The sequence below is a fragment of the Anticarsia gemmatalis genome, chromosome Z (genome assembly GCF_050436995.1).
Source record: "Anticarsia gemmatalis isolate Benzon Research Colony breed Stoneville strain chromosome Z, ilAntGemm2 primary, whole genome shotgun sequence".
NCBI lineage: Eukaryota > Metazoa > Arthropoda > Insecta > Lepidoptera > Erebidae > Anticarsia > Anticarsia gemmatalis.
Window position 1 is genome coordinate 4593257 of NC_134776.1, and position 19127 is coordinate 4612383.

Genomic DNA, 19127 nt, shown 5'->3' on the forward strand with positions numbered 1-19127 from the left:
TGTATTATTGCAGTAGCGGATATTTAATTTTTATAATTACTTTTAAATGTTAGTTCTTACTGAACACGCTACGGAACGATACTATATTTTTGCACGAAATTTCCCCTCTTTGGGGTGGTTTCGGGAATGTTTGGTGGTTTAGTGGTTTTATAGCTAGTTCTGAGTAGCACAATAGACCGGCCCTGTGAGCCACCAAAGCCTATCAATCTAACGTCCATTTGTGCGATTCTCTACATTCGGTACTTTCGAGTACCCGAGGGCTTGATTTTAAAATGTCCTGCAAAAATAATTGCCACGGCGCCCGTTAGAGGCGCTAATCAGATTTTCATGCTGGATTTATCGAAAGCTAGCCGGTTGTCGATAGTCGTTACTCGTAGAGTACTTCTAGAGTTTGGCAGCCAAATGGCTGCCGGACAAACTGCTAAAACATGGAATTAGTAGTTATGTTTACCTTGCGTTTTTCATCTTCTAACGAATTCGTCTGAGTTCCGTTATTGATTACTCGGTTTTGTGTTTAGTTTTATTATGGATTAACAACTTCATATTTTCAAAATACAAAAAATATATGAGTGACCGCCTCTGTGGCTGCCTCTGTGGCGCGATAGGTAGTGTATCCGACTGCAGAACATGAGGGTTTGATTCCCGGGTCAGGCAAAGTGCTATTGGTCTTTTCTAATTTATATTTTGCCCCGTGTAGGGCTCGGGGTAAAATATATAGCAATGGGCTTGCCCCCAATTGCATGGGACTAAAAATGTTCACGCCGAACCCAAGGTGTATTCCATACGCTTCCGCCTAAACCTTCAGGTTTAAAAGGAGTGAAGTCTATGTATTTATCTCAAATATCCGCTATGTGTGCAACCAAGGCACTTGCTGAAGGTTCGTTTTGCGACGGCGCGGCGGCGCAGGGGTGGTCGCCCGACTGGCGCCCGGCGCGTGCCCGCGCGGCACTCGTTCTGCGCGCTCCTCTGCGCTATAGCGCCGCTCGGCTGCCGAGCCTTCCGTGAAATCGGAGTACTCAGTCTATTCGGCCTGTTCGGTTTCTTTTCCGTAAACTATCATCATCATCTTCGCCAAGCTGATTTAGCCAAGGAAAACCAGGTATGTAATTTGATTCTCAGTCATAGTTTTGTATAATTCATGTAACGTGTTGCGTAACAGAAGTGTTTTTCGGGTTTTAATAAGTGCGGTGTTGCGTTTGTATTTCTGTAAGTGTTGAATTATAGGATTTAAAGAAGGTTTTGTGTCATGGTATAGAATTGCAATAAATAGCGTATGCGGTTCTCGCGCGTCGATTGCATTGTGAAGCTCACGAGGCACAAGCGTCGCGCCGGGCGACGCATGCGTACTGTCCACCGTGTGTTTACATTGTGCAAGTGAAACTAAGCGCTAAATAAAATAATTTATGACACGTGTAATGTGAACATAATCTAATATAGGAGGAGTATAATTCAATAAACTCTATAGAAAGTACTGCACTCGTAGCGTTGATCATGCTAGTTTCATTGAATAGCTGTAAACAAAACATTTAATAAGGTTAAACACTTAAACTTTCACCTTGTAAAGATAGTTTATTAGTGCAAAACTGAATCTTTACAGTTTACTATGGTCCAACAACTTAATGGCGAGCCTTGACTGGAAGGTTGGCGGCTGGTGGAAGTGTTCCAAATTCAGAATTCAATACATCAGTGACCCACAGGCTTATGTAGTTGACGGTGTTTGATACACCTACTTTATTTTGGAAATAAACATAATTCTCTACCAAGATGACCCTCGGTTTTCATCCGAATAACGAGATTTCAAACGGTCTTTCCAAGAATACTGTCACATTGAGCCCCCAATAATTCAAACCGATACAGATAAAAATTGACGAATACTCCATGACTGCTTAGGATTCATATAATGTTGAACTTGCTTAAATAATTTAAGTTCTTTGTGTTAGCCGCGACGGTCGCTGATTCGCTGGTAACCGAATATTTGCTGTAAACAGGGTATGCGCACTGGCTTGCACATGGATTGCCGCGCGGCAGTGTGTTGTTCCACAGAGCGAGCATCTGTGAGAGGGTGTAGGCCTGTAGGGAATGACGTAGAAGAAGTCACCTTTTTCAACATCTTTCCCTTTTACATACATTCTCCAATAATACAAATGCCTATGGTAGTGACGAATCCAGTTACAATAATTGGACCATCATGCTAGTAAAGGTTACGTACATAATTTATATAAGTACTAAATTCGAGAAATATTTACTCAATAAGTAATAATTCTCGTTGTTGATTGTATCTTTGTATGTACTTACAAATATCAGTTACACATTTATCAGTTACAGAACACAACAGACTGCCTCTGTGGCGCAGTGGTTTAGGTCGCCACGCCGCTATTGCGTCTGCGCCGCGGTTTCGATTCCCACACGAAACAATTATTTGTGCGATCCATAAATAAAATTGTATCGGGTCTGGTTGTACTTTGTGTGAGAGTTGTTTGTATGTTTATAAAAGTCCCCGCGACACAAGAGCAACTCTTAGAGTGTTAGATGTATTTATGGAAAAACAAGAAAGAATAACATACCTCAGTGCCTCATAGTAGGCCCAGTATCGGAAGGAGACGGTAGTCGTTATTATGACTACCCCAAAAAAGAAAAATGTTTTATATTTACTGGCTCTGTGATATGTGTATGCTATATGGTGTTCACGAGGTCTTTAATGCCCTTGTCGGAGAAGGTGCTATGGGCTTTTTAATTTATGTTAAACTAGCGGCCCGCCCCGAATTCGCCCTGTCAAAAAAGATACTTATTTTCAAAAAATACCTTCTTCTGAAACACTCTATCAATAAAAATGCATCAAAATCCGCTATTTAGTTTTAAAGATCTAAGCATACAAAGTAAAAACATCGGAATATGATTTTTATACTAGGCGTACATACATACGTAGTGATTATTCTCTATAAGTACCCCGAATGAAATGAATAATAAATCATTTGGTGAATAAATCTCAAGTTAAGTCTTAAAACAAAACAAAATCACAGTCTCAATCAATCTGTCGTTAATATTGGTTGGTCTCAACTTCTATTCCCGGGACGGGCATCAATATTCTATTTTCCCAGAGTTAGCTCAGAGTTCGGCAACGCAGTTTTGAAATTGCTACGATATGTGGTTGTATTTCCACAACACACCTCGGCCTACGCCTACCTCCTCAAAAGATGATATGTAAAAAATAGACAGGACAAAAGTTTGGGTGCAGCTGGAGTAATTGTTAGCGAGGGCTTAGATGTGCGGGGATCGGAGTAGGGAGGGGGATACACGTGTTATCGCGACGCGTGCGCATCGAGTCTGTAGCGCGTTCAGTCGGCGCCCGCCCAGCAACCGAGCCGGGCCCCGAGCGCCCCTGAAACTGCCGCCTACGCGCCCACCGCACGCCGCGCGCTCATCTAATAACCCAACCCAGTGTCTACTCCACAACTCCATCAAATTTAATGTACGTATTACTCGCGAAAAATAATACCAAGTCCAATTCTCTTTCCCATTGATTTAATGTGTTTTGCGATCTTTATTGTACCAATGTGTCAAAGATATTATTCAATTGAGTCTTTAATTAACGCTGTTTGAATTAGGACGGAACAGAATGTCTTGTAATGAGAATCAATGAATATGAGTGAATCAAATATTCGTGAAACTGGGGTTTTGTGTACGAGTTAAGAGACAAACAGTAAACAGGGAACGGACGCAACTCGCTGTATGTTGTCTAAATACTCGTGCTCATTTCCTTTGCTTATGGAGATTGATGAGTTATTGTGAAAGTCTGTAGTACTGTTAAATCCGGGTAACGTTTCTCTATGTCACTTGGTATCCCCAATGAGGAACTGCCACGAGTTATTTAGTTGATTTCCCATCATTATTCGCAGATCACAGAGCTCCATGCGGTGTCAATTTCTAAATTACAGAAGCAATGACATGTGAAACTTTAATAATAATAGTATTTGAATCTATAACTGTCTCGATACACATGTATTTAGAAAACAACTATCGGATTTTCAACTATATGCTATGGAGCCTATAACCGGGACTAAAAACCCAGTGTTACTTTGCCTAGCTAGTTTTAGCTACTATGTCAAATATTAACGCCATGCCTAAATTCATAAAAATATGATCAGTAATTTTGATCCGAAAGAATAGCATACAGATTTTCGCATTAGAAATGTTAGATACTGAGAGTGACAACTCAGATGGAATGGACCATAGTCCGTAATAATTTGGCATTCGTTTTCTACCCATTCCGGTTATTATAATATCACGTTAACTTCCAGTATTTACCAATTATTATTAAAGGATCCATCGAGTGATCTATTTAAACTCTAAATGATCTATGATCCAATGTACAAACTCAATAAATATCACGAGACGGAATGACTAAAACTTAATTGATAGCATAGCCTTCCCCAATCCGACTTAAAACTGGCCGTTGTAAAAACCCTTAATCATCATAGGGGTAAAACTTTACGTTATTAGGGTAACTTTACACTTATATCAAAGTAGGGTGCACGACACAAAGGGTGGTCGTTTTGTATAAGGGCTAACGGTTGAGTCATACATCGATAGAGGCTATTAAACAATAGTAGACTGGAAAGTCCAGATATTAACGACATGGTTACATTTTAATTTGGTTATGTAGTCCTCTAGCTGCTGCCGTATGAGAGTAATTGTCTGGTAGTAATTATTCCGTCCATTGATTTATTGCTAAAATAATGATGATTAATTTGTTACATCAAGGCACCAATGTATTGCAAAGAAAAATGTATGTATTATATTATTATAATTAAAATTATTATTTATTATTATTAAGGTCTCTGCACAAGATCTCTGCGTTATGTATGTAGATTTATCTAAGATCTGTAAAAATATGATATGATATTGTCCGACAACTTTGTAGAGAGGACTGTACTGTGTACTGCCCCACAGGCTTAAGCATCTGATGGTGGCCTATCTGATACAGCTCAACTGTATTTTTTTCACTACATAGAATTTTCAAGAAATACACGTCCTGAATAGTAGTCGGGTGCGTAGTACTCGGTACCGGTGATCCTCTATGACAAGATGTATTGCTGTGAATGAGACAAGGGAAGTTTGTAAGGATTGTATCAAGTGGCGTTCTTAACCTACCCCTATGGGAAAAAGGCGTGATATTAATTATGTATGTATTGAAATTATTAATTAGTATGAAGATAAATCGCACTAAGGCTCTTTACGCCTATCTATACTAATATTATAAAGCTGAAGAGTTTGTTTGTTTGAACGCGCTAATCTCAGGAACTACTGGTCCGATTTGAAAAAATCTTCAGTTTTAGATACTCCATTTATCGAGGAAGGCTATATATCATCACGCTACGACCAATAAGAGCAGAGTAGCAATAAAAAATGTGACAAAAACGGGAATAATTTTGACCGATTCTATCTTATGTGACGCAAGAGAAGTTGCGCGGGTCAGCTAGTCTGTTATAATTGAACGATCGCACACCCCTAATCAGCCAGTCCAAAGGTAATCATAGCTTTGCATTCTTAGATATTATAACAGAGTATAAGAAGCGTGTGGGTCGCAGGGGGCCGATAGTCAAGTGTGTAATAGTCGTAGCGATTGATAATGATAGTTCGTATCCTGTACCTCGAACACACTGACGTGGACTGCCAGTGGGACTAGGAACCTGCTATTGTATTAGCCTTTAGTTTGTGCGTGCCGGTTACTCGTGAGTATATACTTTAGTTATTTTTCCGCCAATGTTTTTGTATTTAGTAGAGCGCTTTATACGTGATACTGTGATGAATCTCGAGCAGCTGTGTGATATAAAGATGTGCTTGAAGGAATATTGCAACAAATATTTTTTAGTTTAAAATTTTGCTTTAACTATTCTATAGTTATTTCTTGAGTTTGGATAATCGCGCTACTGAAAAGTAGAGAAGTATTCTTACTAGGTTGGAAATTTTAAAACTGATCCTTATCCAATTTGCCTATAAATCTAATCCAACCCGCACTTGGCCAGCGTGGTGGACTCAAGGCCTAACCCCTGCCTCATTACGGGAGGGGAGACCCTTGACCAGCAGTGGGACATTAATGGGCTAAATTTATTTTATTTATTTATTATAAATCTAACGGTAATGAAATATTCTGATTAAAATTATAACATCTGCGAGGTAATATTAAGTCCGCCTTTAAACAAATTTTGTATAAGAAATTTAAATAAATAAAAATAATATCATGCCTAAATGTGGTTTGTAAGAGTTTTTGAGCGTTCTATCTGAGTTGTCTAGTTACTGTTTCTATTCATATACCATGAAAGGAGACGTTGTTGTATTTAGGTTCTATTTTTATTGTAACATGAAGTTTATCTACAATCCGGGTTTTTGGTTTGAAATTAAAACGTCTATTGTTACTACTGATGATGGTGATGCTAACGTTTGAACCTACTTTAGGATGTACGGAAGGTTATTATACGCAGAAAGCACTGATAAAATTTTGATGAAATTTTTAGATATGATATGACTATTTCAAATACTGTCTACAAAGTTTACGAAACATAAGATATTTTGAATTTTAAGTAGAAGTAAATTAAATATTGATATACAAATACATATCATAACAGGATTCCGGGAGAAGACCTTTACCCAGCAGTAGGAGGGTAATGTAGTTTCATTTTTTTATTTATAGTTTTTACCTCGAAATTCTCTCCATGCAGATGTAGTCGTGCTAAGATACATATATTTTTTCTTTAAACATAATAAAGGGATAATATAGTTGACTTAATATATACCAGATAATGACTTAGTATTACTGACTGAACCACTGAACATATCACATGTTGCGGTTTAACCTGTTCGTACTTCATTCAATCGAGCAGACACGGAATTGTCCTATGGAAGATCGGATAATAATAAAAGATATACCGCCATATTCATAAACATATAAAGTTAAGAAAGGCTTATAAGATATTTGGTTTCTTTCACTCCTTAGCAAAATGAAAAACAGAAAACATATTGTAGTAGTGGTTTTACTAAAATAGGTTTATAGTGTGTTTGTGAATAAGAGGGTAGTCTACAGTCTTTATGATAAACGAACAAAACAAATAAATACATTTTCTTACAATTTTACAGTCCCGGGTGTAGTTATTCACAAAAAAATTTTTAGGAAGTGACATTTCGGACTATGGAGCATAGCAGAAAAGTATCTGCGGTTTGGATCCCTGTTAGGGCAGAACGTACCGAACGTGTTACTCCTGGTACTATCGTATCGTATACATAAATAAAATAACGCCTTGTTCCTATAAGGGAAGGCAGAGCCCAAAAAACGCCATTTATTACGAGCCCTACAAACAGATAAATGATAGTTGATAGAAAGAGCTAGATATAAGGTGGTTTAAGACATAGGACGCTTTTTTTTTCTTTTTTAAGAAACGTTTAGATATATTTTTATTGTAGCTCATTTTAACTATGTTAAGGTTTGGGTCAGAGGTTGCTGGGTTGTCTCTGATATCGCGTCAAAAACAAATAAATAGTACCGGCATTGAATCACGGCTCTTAATGTTATCTTATCAAGCACTACGTTTTAATATTTAAGTATTAACAAAAATAGAATATTTATAAATATCGTCTCTATGCCTCAAGTCGTCTAGACCAGTGTTACTTATCAATTAGCCCTAGAAAACCTAGCACTATTTCTAGGTAACCCTGTATAGATAAAAATATAGGTCTTACTAGTTTAGCACCGGCTCAAAAAGTAGTGTTAATTAAACCTTATGAGAGAACATCGGCTATAGTTAAGTTAGCAACATCAGCCAATCAAAATAGATTGTGTCTTTTAGAATAAGATTTGACTTTTTTTTTATACAAATTATTATTGAAACTAATGGAGAGGTAGGAGAGAGAGGCTGGGAAGGAGGGGTTAACAGGGAATAGCGCTGGGAACGTCAAAAAATGTGTATACGCTCAATTATGTGTTAAATCTTTAAAAAAAATGTCCATCTCTTTGTTCACAGGAGCTGTTGTACAATGGACCGCGATAAAGCCGAAGCGGTACAGCTGCAGCCGGTTGGCGAAGCAGCTCAGGCCCTTCAGTAAGTCTCTCATCATCATTCACTTCATGATCGCCGTAAATAAAGTCGCTCACACAATATCATCCCTAACAGTCGCTTAGAGGTTTATTCTTCGACTAGCTAGGTGCTCAATTTTATTAAAATTATTTTAGGGTCATCATCATTGGCCTGAATACATCTATTGCAGATGATTAAGGTGGCGTCAGGTAGAATTCGTGCACTTTTGTTCGTGGCTGAAAAGGCCTATGCGGGAGTGGCAACCGCGACCACATTTGCGACAGATAAAAGTACCAGAGAAAGATGAGGTGGTTGCGGTGCGTTATTTTAGGGTAGGAGACTAATAAATCTCCGATGATTCAATGTATCTCCGAGATCGATATGTTACGTATAAAAAGAAATAAATACGCGCTTTTCAGATAGGCTACAAAATAAAATCTAGGAAACATCCTTATTGAAAGCCTCGAACTTTTTTTTGGGTTATTGTCTAAATATAACCAGCAAAGTTCATTGACATTCTTTCGAAGTGTCTCTAGTAATAATAAAAGCCTCCTAAATTAACTAAAATTGTAAAGTTAACCATGAATTTACAATTGAAAAACGACCATCTCAGTTGTCAGTATTTAGTACATTGCTGCTATAACGTAATGTGTTAATCTTCTGTAATCTAAGGGAAACGACAATGTAAAGCTTAGCGGGTTTCAAATAACTGTCACACACTAATATAGAAGACACTGAGTAGTTTTTTTCTTAAAATAATTTTGTCACTTATATCTTGATGATGACGAATAGTGTCGTAAGAGAACATTATTTCGACGACCTAAATAGAAAAGTAATAAAAAACCGCGTATTGTACTATAATAAAACAGATATTATCTTAAAATAAAACAATTTACTTTTAGTGTTTTGTGTTTGATATATTTTATTTTCTTTACTATTGTAAGATTTTCCATCGATTTTAAACACAACATTATGAATAAACAAGCTTCTACCCGTGATTTCGTTGACATGAAACGTATTCTTTGTGAAATATTCCATGTGTTTATCTAAGTTATATGTATATATAATATCATAATTAAAAAAACACGGTTATTTGGTTAGAAGAGTATTAAATCATGTATGAAAGATAATGAGTTATTTTTGAATAATTCACATTTTTCATGAAGGTAGTTGAAAACCCGCATTCAGGTATAAGCCTAACTATTCTTCTTGAACCGATCGCGTACGGCTGAAATAGAGGAAAATTTGAACGAACAGAGCCACACGAGTCACCTAATTTAGTAAAAAAGTATTAAATTTAACATCTACACGTGCCATTTCCTATGAGAGGTAGATTACCACATACACAATGTTCATACAAACATACAAACATATCGTCACGGTAGTCGACGATCGCTGATCGTGTGATCGTGATGCCAGCGGAAGTTACCGAACATTAGTGGGTCACTGTCTCACTCGAGTTAGCCGTACATTCATCTGCGTTACAATAATCGTGACAAATTGCTTAGTAATTCGAAAATACGGTAGTACAATTTGATATAATTATGTATGTTATAATCCATACTTACAAAGATTAAATAGAAAAGGTATTTATCTTTTCACGTCGAAACCGCTGAATTAATTTTACATGAGATAATTTATAGATACAGACAAAATATAGACTTGTCGTGACTTACTATGCTTTTTCACTCAATCCTTCGGTGTAACGACTTGCTCCATGGAAAAAAGAGATGAATGAAATACCAATATAAGGTATTCATAGTGGAACTGAAGATCGCATGCTTCCCGTTCTTACCTATTTATATTATATCTATGAAACGGGTTAGAAAATACCAGTTTGGGCTTTGAGGATCAAATGAAATCAAAAAGTTCTAAAATTTAAATTCAAAATGAATTGTGCGAAATCTATTTACAAAGGCTTAAATAACATTACATTATGTTTAGAAAATTATATATTTCTAAAACACAAATTAAAATTCGGGGTAGAAACCATTGTATATGGAAAACACAGGGTACTTGCCGTATTTGGGAATAGAATTCTGTTAATCTACATGATGAGGTTCCTAATGTTTGTGTTGTTTTCAGAAATGGAGCCTCCTCCGAAGAATATGATCCTCACGTCCACCGTATGCTTCCAAAACCGACCAAGTAAGTTGATAACTTCTTCCTCAACGTATTTTCTTCTTTATGAACCTAGTTAATGGGTAATGATTACAGTTGCACTTTCAAAATATGAGTGTTTACTGTTTATTTATACTAAAATGGGAACTCTTCGATCGAGTGCTTAATATCCACTCATCTTACATACTAAAGCATATAATTAAAGAAAACCTTGGAAAGAGTGATGTGACACCTAAACTTCTTTGCAGCAACTGGGAAACCCTGGTACACTTGCTCAAATGCAGCTTGGGAACCGGTATCCTGGCGATGCCGCAGGCCTTTGCCCGAGCTGGTCTGGTGACAGGTGTGATCGCGACAGTCGTCGTCGGGATCCTCGTCACCCACTGCCTGCACGTCCTCGTGCGCTCGCAGTATGCTGCCTGCAAGCTCCTACGTGTGCCACTCCTCACCTACCCTCAATCCATGAGCACTGCTCTCGAAGCCGGCCCTCAACCACTACGCCGCTTCTCCCACGCCCTCGCCATCACCGTGGACGTCTTCCTCGTTGTGTACCAGCTCGGCATCTGCTGCGTGTACATCGTGTTTATTGCAGATAATATCAAGAAGGTTAGTGTCAGTTTAAAGTCAAAAATAGTAACTAGATTAAAAGGTATACGTCCAACTCGTAATGCAAAAGAGTTTCATTAAACATCACTCGCACTCGAACTCGAAGATCGATGACATTACGAACTTATAATCAAACATCTGCTGACAAACTGATTTAATACATAAAATAATATTTTAAAGTATTCCGCATTATAAATAAATAGTATTAGTCACAATACTTTACGTAAGCTGCAAACGGACATGATCTTACCACGTATTTTTTTTTATTTGACAAGTGGCCAACCGTACAATTGTCCCTGGCAGCGTAGCTATTACAGGTCTTGAATGGCGGAAAATGATTTTTGGTTAGACCACGTGGGTTTGAAATAAGCCACCTGTGCTCTAAGTATGTGACGATTAAGGGCGCGAGTGTGGGACCACGCTCGACGCAATTGAGTCAAGTGGTGCCGCATCCTTACGTCAATATTCATCAGAAGTAATAAGGCGCCCGTGCGCTGACGCAACACCTATCATATCAGCTCAATCACACAAGAATTTCTCGCGTCACTCGCGTTTTATTTCAAGCTACTATGGAATACAATTGTTTCCAAGAATGTAGTGAAAGAAAATTCTATAAAATTATGTATCGGAGTAAAGTGTAAAGACAACCAAACTATAGCTAACACGTTGTTGATAGTCCAATTAAAGTTTCTACGCCACGTAATTGAGATTCGGAGAAACACAGCTGTTTGGGACAGACAAATTGACGCATGCACACTCATTGACTGATATTATTCCTACTGTTACTCGTTTATACAAGAGTCTTGGACAATTTGGAGCTTAAGTTAATATATTGTTAATGGTTTCAGATGGTGGACCCTCACTACAACATGGCTGTGGAGTTCCACATGCTGATCATCCTCGTACCACTGATCGCGTTCAACCTGATCCCAAGTTTGAAGCTCCTGGCACCGTTCTCTGCTTTAGCCAATGTGCTTACGTTCATTGGCCTGGGCATTATCGTCTACTACCTGATCAGTACCAGCAAGAGTGCCATCAAGGGAGAGACCTCGGACCCCGTTCCTCTGGACTTGTGGGGCTCCCCAGCTACGTTCCCTCTGTTCTTCGGTACCATTTTGTTCGCGCTCACGGCCGTCGGTGTGGTGAGTTTCGCGACCGGGCGTGATAGATATATATATTTACCAGTATTCAGGTGCAGATGAATAAGATTGGAACATGCGCTCTATGTGATGTACAACTAAATTATATGGGTCGTGTTTTTGAAAACTACAAAAATATAAAATTACAATAGTTTTCAGACAATCATGATGGTCACTAAATCAGATTATGAATAAAACATTGCATTCTAATCCAAAACTGCCTATTAAGTCAGTGTCTGATTTTGGTAAAGAATAGACTTAGCTCCAAGTTGGTGGAAATTGCCTGTTAGAGACGAGAGAAATGGCACAGTCAATTACAATGTTGTTCCACTTTCCAGTGTTATCATTTTGTCCAGACGTAGTCCATTTAACGGTCAACAGGAGGTCGTGTATGGGCGTAAATCTATTACGAGAACTGAAACCAACGACTGTTAGACCACTTTAAGTAGCACGAGTATTGTTTAACTCATTTGCTGTTGTGCCCAAAAGTAGCCAAGATCCCACGTTTTCCGTCATCATTTTAAATCTCATTTTGTAGTGCGTTCTAAGTTATTTTTACACAGACAATCTTTTTATTATAACTTGGAATTTATCGATGCAGTTTTCTATCGTTTGCTACAAAAAACATGAGTATTATAACTTTTAATGCACTACATCTCAAACGGCGCCGTTTACATTTCATTAAATTTTTTCATTGATCGATTGATTGCACCTCATAAGAACCTGAATAGAAGGGTTAGAGGACAATCATTTTCAATAACATACTAAATGTTTTGCCATCTATTCAACCTTTCGTAGCAATTGCGAAGTTTGTTACCAGCGAATGTTCTAATGCTTTGCGGTAGAGAGCTAGTTTAGCAGAGGCGGGCGGGGTATGTTACAGGTCATTGCCCTCGAGAACAACATGAAGACACCAAAGGCCTTTGGGAAGCCGCTCGGAGTGCTGAACGGTGGAATGACCATCATCGTGCTCCTGTACGTCGCTATGGGAGCCCTTGGCTACGTGTACTGCCGATCCGACTGCAGCGACTCTATCACTCTTGACTTGCCTCATGGATCGTAAGTATTCGATGGTTAACTGATTATATCAGCTTCTTTAGTCCCGAATACTGAGTTTAGAATAGTCTTGTAGGTGTTTATTATCTGAACTACATACAAAGCCAAGTCTAGACAGTCTATTATTAGACTTTTATCGGAAATCTTTTTCATTATTCATATTGCTACTGCTTTAGAAGAATCGAACATCAGCCTTCACCTGTCACCCTTGAAATATTTTACATAAAATATACATAACATACATACATAATATTACGCCTGTGACAGTACATAATATTACCTCAAGGTTTGGGCAGAGATATATAGAATGCCATCAAAAACATTCTGTAAAAACCTCAAGTCTCGCCGTAAAAAGTTGTGAGATCTATATAATACCAAGTCGATTAATCTATTTAGTCTCTACTTAAAGGACCTTCTGTCTTAAGTTATTACGTATGTTATTATCATGCCAACTTAAAAAAAACATACCTCTAAAACAAATAGACCGACCTGGCCATCGCATGATTTGATTATTAGTATGTATCACACTACACAGCACGACGAGAAGTTAATGCTCCTGAAATGTTAATGGCGAATTTGTGTTTTCTTGCGATGACCAAGTCGATCTATTTGTTTTAAAGGTATTTTTTTGTTTTGTATTCTAAATTTTAAGCTTCTAAGTCTGCTAGAAGTACCTTAGACTTTTGATGATCGGTGAGTCAGTGAGTCAGTGAATCAGTGAGTGACAAAATTCAAAATTTTAACAAGTTGTCATTCTTAAACTACTGGTTCAAATTTACTGAAATTTTAAATATACCGTGTTTATACAATGACTGATTAGTTGCTGAAAATCCAGGCTTCTTGTTTTATCCACTAAGAAATTATAGGGGTGTCAAAAATAGCCCGAATTGCTTCGAGAAAAGGATGTTACGGCCGTGCCGCTTTTTTTTGCTCGACTTGCGGGGGCACTTCCGTGCCCCCAGATGATACTGTAACAATAATGCAATTTTAGACAGGAAAAACATTGTCAAGGACGAAACCATCTCTAATGTTAGTAAACCTTGTGACATTTTCCATTTATTGAGAAGGCCTTGCAAAGAATCTACCACTTGATACATACATTAAATATTGTAGTCAACAAGCGCAATCAAGGCACAATTAATATTGAAATGTTCTATGATCTGTGAAGGTTCGGCTCATTGTGCGGGGCGCCACTACGACGGGACCAATGTCCACGGCCCATGGCAATTGCTACTGCAATCCAATTGCACCATTCAATTTGTTATTATGCATGTTAGTTATTTACCGTGATTGATAAAACACGCCTTTTTTTCTGACAGATGTAGGTTGTTTCATTTCGCTACGATTTTTTTTATTGATATGATAGTGATTCCCAAGCTTTAAAAAACCTACAATGACGGTTAAGGATAAGTTTATCAGAATCGTAGATTAGGCCAGTAATATTTTGGGGCAAGTAATATTTTAAATGCAAAAAAATCGACTATTCTTTAGCTGGCAGGCTGTGCCTTGTGGAATTGAAAATGCTGACACATTTTAGGTGAAAAAAGTACTCATGCACTTACAATTTATTCGCGTGATTTATTTAAGCCGAATTACTGGAACAATGACTTTAACCACAAACATAAATTTGGAAGAACTTTAACGAGCGCAATTTTTACGATTTTAAGGACCACTGCTGTAACAAAGATTTTTCATTCAAGTCGTATTAAAACCTAATAAGAGTTCTTCAAATTTGACAAAAAAAACTACCCTTTATTAACACTTCTCAATGAAAACGTGTCAAAAACTAAATCAAATAAATTCACGTGTTTGTCCTACTTAAAAACCCATTAATCCACATCAATACATAGTAATGGTATTCCAAGGTTTTAAGACAGTGACAATACGGTCAAATGATGTGACAATGATCGACATTGCGCTGTAATTGTGAGTGAATGAACTTATAGGCGACGATCACTGGCGGTCACATTCGTTAAGTGTTCCGAGTGTAACACATTTACTTTACTATCGCGTTTCAATTAAAATGCTACACTGTGTAGTAATGCTACACTTTTGAACCAATATTGTTGTTTATGACATTGAAAATAATGGTTAAATTTAATTAGGATACTTGACACTAAACGACATCTATATCAGACGCTTTTCAAATCAACGAAAATGGTATTCTGCTTTACCCCTTTAAGAGGCATTAAAATTGTATATTTTTTACCTTATTTAGCAAAATCTCCCTTACAGGCATATTATTTTAAAAGTAGGAGGAATTATATTGAACAGATTTCGTTTTGAAAATTAATGATATATCAAATACAGTTTTTACAATCATAAAGAAAATATACCGATATACATAATCTATGACAAATATATGACATCTTCTACAAAATGATAAATGCTTGCAAAAAAGATCATTAGTTATATAATAAAGGTGTGTAATGACAGCTACGTTTCCTAGATCTCGGAGGCGAAGAGTAAACTATCTGTAAACCATAACTATTTGGCGATCAGCCCAGGAATACACCAATGGCCATGACACAAATAACACCCGTAAAACAAGCTTGTTTTCTTATCTACGTATATTCGAAATTTCTTATTTTTGAATATGAAGCGATACTGTAAATATTTGCTAATTAACATTTTATCAAAAAATCTTGGACCTTAAGTTAATATTTTTTGGTCGTTTGCCGGCAGCAGAAGTTCAATACTGAATGGAGCTATAAAAACCTGTGACGCATTGTTGAAAAATGTAATAAAAGTGTATTTCAAGACCACATCATTAAACTAGAGTAGAATTGAACTTTGTTACTCGATCACGTCAAAACAATTAACCGAATTTCGATAAAACTAGTAGCTTATGTACCACGCTAATAGACTAAAAAATTCCGGCGGACGAAGTTTATCAAGAGCTATTAGATTATGAAGTCTCAGGTCAAGTCTTTGTAAAATTAAATGCGTCTTAAGTAAGTAACAAAAAACATGCATCGGAGAGTGACGTCATAATACGCAATATATGAAGTACCTACCTGTATATGTGATGTCCTTATCTGTCGCATTGAAACAATGCATCTATGTAATAATTTGCAGTTCTATTCAAACATGATTGATAAAATGCCATTGTGATTCGCTTACAATACAATCGAAATATTTTTTATGCTGATATTTTTCTTGCTCGATGTTGCGTAACTGTTCTGTCTCGCATTTGATTCCTGGGTAAGATAATGTTGTTAGGTGTATTAATGTTTGTAGAAAATTTTTTGGTACTTACGGGTGAAGAAAGTAGAAACTAATTATTTATTGATTTAATAAAATACCGGGTTTACTGTTAGTAAATGATGTGATTATGAATGCCAACTTTAAATGAAGTAAATACACACAATTCTTTTAGAAACAGAATCCATATCAATGCCTAAACATCACTTTTGTAATGGCAGTTCTAATTATGATAAAGAGCCCGGTATATTGCAATATACTCGCCACATTCGCTCCCCATTACATGCGACGCGGGTGTATTTCAAAAACTATTCGCACTGATGTTACCCTTATACTGCCTTCACCTTTTGGGTATAGTAGGCGATGGTATATAATATATGTAATATACCGTGTTATTTTTTATTCATCTCTCTGGTATTATTTCATTATATTAATATTTTTTGGTTTTATCAGGTTGGCAACCAGCGCGATAGCAATGTTCGCGATTGCCATCTTCATCAGCTACGGGTTGCACTGCTACGTACCGGTGGAGGTGGTGTGGAGGGGATACTTGCAGCCTCGTCTGGAAAGCTCCGGCGCTCCTGCTTCAAGGCTCAGGGTTGCTGAATACGCCCTCAGAGTCGTACTCTGTCTGATCACTTGTATGTTTCCATTTACATTTTTGATAGCCTGCTGATATTTTTATTACATTCCATTTTATGAATCTCTATTTCTAGGTTTACATCTTTGGATTTTTAGCGCAACGTCTTCACAATTTTTCATACATTTCCACCAATTGTTAGCGTCCTTTTTGTACATGACTTATGTTTTTGTTTAATGATTTCACAAAAGTAATCAAAATTTATTTTTCTATTCCAGTCGTGCTGGCAGTGGCCGTACCTAAGCTGGGATTATTCATCTCTTTGTTCGGAGCTCTCTGCCTGTCCGCGCTGGGGATCTGCTTCCCCGCTCTCATGGAAATGTGTCTCTCCTTCCCGGACAAATTTGGCCCTGCGAAGGTCGGCCTGCTCAAGGACATATTCTTATTCATCGTAGGACTTGTCGGCCTCGTCGCTGGCACGTACACGGCTCTCGACGGTATCGTCGTGTCCTTCATAAAGGACGCCCAAGACGCTAAGACATTGAACGCCTAGCGTCACTCTCTCCTCCCCCCGCCTAGTTACAGTACGCTTCGCTAAAACCACGTACTGTAAACCTCAATACAAGTGTTCAAGGCTTTCTGTGATTCCTTCATCCGACGACAACGATGCTACGACCAATAGTAAACGTCCAATATAGACTAGTTGAAAAAACGTACAAATTTTGGGAATGTCTTTTCATGTTGGCCACCACTCGAGCAATGGTCGCAGAGCACTTGTGTCCAATTGACCTGGTTTGATGACCATTCGACATGTAATGAAAAGGTGATGATTTTTAAGTGGCGTTTTAAAAGACAGCATGTTATTGGCGGAACTATGTTAAAAAGCAATGTTTCAACCAGTTTCTCGTTATAGCCATAAAATTTCGCACCTTATTATTACACGTTGTCATAATGTTTGCAGGACGGTTCTTGACCAAACCTATAGTTGAACGCCATGAGATCTTTTACTCTTGGCTGCATTTATATAAAAAATTGTCTTGTTGGACGTATCTGGTCTTTCCCGGTCAATTAAACAAAGGTCAATTTAAGTGTATTTATTAATTTAATGTTAAAAGGCAAAGGCTATGTAAGTTACATTATATTCCGTTCGTTGTTGAACAAATCTATTTTGAGGGTTAAATGAATCTCAAAACATTTGCGGCTAACATTAGTGCTGGAAGATTTGAATTGTTTTATTGCTACTTCAATGTGAAAAGGGCGTAAGTCGTATATTTTTAACTAAATATTAAGTCTTCTTCCTCTGAAGACCCAACCTTCATTTTACAGCTGGTGTGTTGACAGTGAAATAAGAGCTTAAGTGTTCTTTTGTTACGTTTATTTTACATCCCTTTTCCACTGAGTAGCAAAAGAGTTGGTTCGGCTCTGCTTGGTGTGATGGTTGACTGGTGAGATCCCAATCGGTGTTGTTCGTCTGGTGCTGAGCACCTCGTGAGAGCACGTAGAAGCACAAGTAGGCATCTTTTTGATTAGCCTGCCACCTTTCCGTGAAATACCCCAATTTTGTTAACAACTTTGTGATTTGCTTTACCGTTTAGTAGAAAAGGCTACATCATTTTAATAAATGCTTCAAACAACTAAGAGAAAAGTACGAATACATACAAATCCAAAAATGAGTGGATACACTTAACCTTGCCGCAAACAATTGTTAGTTGAATAAATTTGAAAATAACCAACTCTGGCAGCTAAAAAACAGATCCAAACAATTTTTCAGAACATAATCTTGAATTAAACGGTGAGGTGAATCATTCCGTTGTAAAGAAGCGTACATTCTATACTTCCTTGCACGCCCGCGCGCTTCGCAAACCGCCCGAGCGTGAAAGTGCCATTATCGCCTCTCCAGTATATTGCTGGCTCAAACGCGTAGACAATTGCCAAGTTTTTAAAACTGGCCTTAAATTGGCAATAGACCATATTGTATTATTTATGTACATATCTTGTTTTCATGATTTTCGATGTTATAGATATAGTATTTGTTTTGTATAGCGATGTACCTGCGTTTATTGTTTTATATTATAAAATAAACGTTTGTTACTGCGTGAGAGTTTTATTTATTAGTCCCTGTTCCATATTGACCCATAAGTTATATCCTCAGGTACTAGTAGGTAGCTACAGGTAGCTACAAAAGTCTATACTGCCTATTTTCGAAATCTCTTTTTTACGAAATTGTTATAGTACTTAGTTGTAATTAAATATTCTAATCATTGTCACATTTTCGAAATAATGAATTTATAATTTAAACAGTTCAGCGACTTTTTGGTCAAACTATACTTTATAAAAACTATCTAACAACGA

General features: G+C 37.4%; 1 protein-coding gene across 3 annotated transcripts; it reads left to right on the top strand.

Moving 5' to 3' along the window:
- Nucleotides 1–940: 940 nt before the first annotated feature.
- Nucleotides 941–18869, top strand: LOC142986227 (proton-coupled amino acid transporter-like protein acs). Of its 3 annotated transcripts, none has more exons than XM_076134586.1 (8): nucleotides 941–1099; nucleotides 8016–8093; nucleotides 10155–10217; nucleotides 10439–10796; nucleotides 11645–11938; nucleotides 12819–12994; nucleotides 16649–16836; nucleotides 17054–18869. In XM_076134586.1, exons 2-8 carry the CDS (start codon nucleotides 8029–8031, stop codon nucleotides 17326–17328), a joined length of 1419 nt encoding a protein of 472 aa, XP_075990701.1. In that variant the 5' UTR covers nucleotides 941–1099; nucleotides 8016–8028; the 3' UTR covers nucleotides 17329–18869. The 3 variants fall into 3 exon arrangements, with proteins under 3 accessions (XP_075990701.1, XP_075990699.1, XP_075990700.1); XM_076134584.1 differs by lacking the exon at nucleotides 941–1099 and adding an exon at nucleotides 3314–3469; XM_076134585.1 differs by lacking the exon at nucleotides 941–1099 and adding an exon at nucleotides 5589–5732.
- The last annotated feature ends 258 nt before the right edge of the window (nucleotides 18870–19127 follow it).

Coding starts and splice junctions, on each gene's coding strand:
- LOC142986227 (XM_076134584.1), top strand. Junction 11,939..12,818: donor CGCTCACGGCCGTCGGTGTG/GTGAGTTTCGCG, acceptor GGTATGTTACAG/GTCATTGCCCTCGAGAACAA. Junction 12,995..16,648: donor CTTGACTTGCCTCATGGATC/GTAAGTATTCGA, acceptor TGGTTTTATCAG/GTTGGCAACCAGCGCGATAG.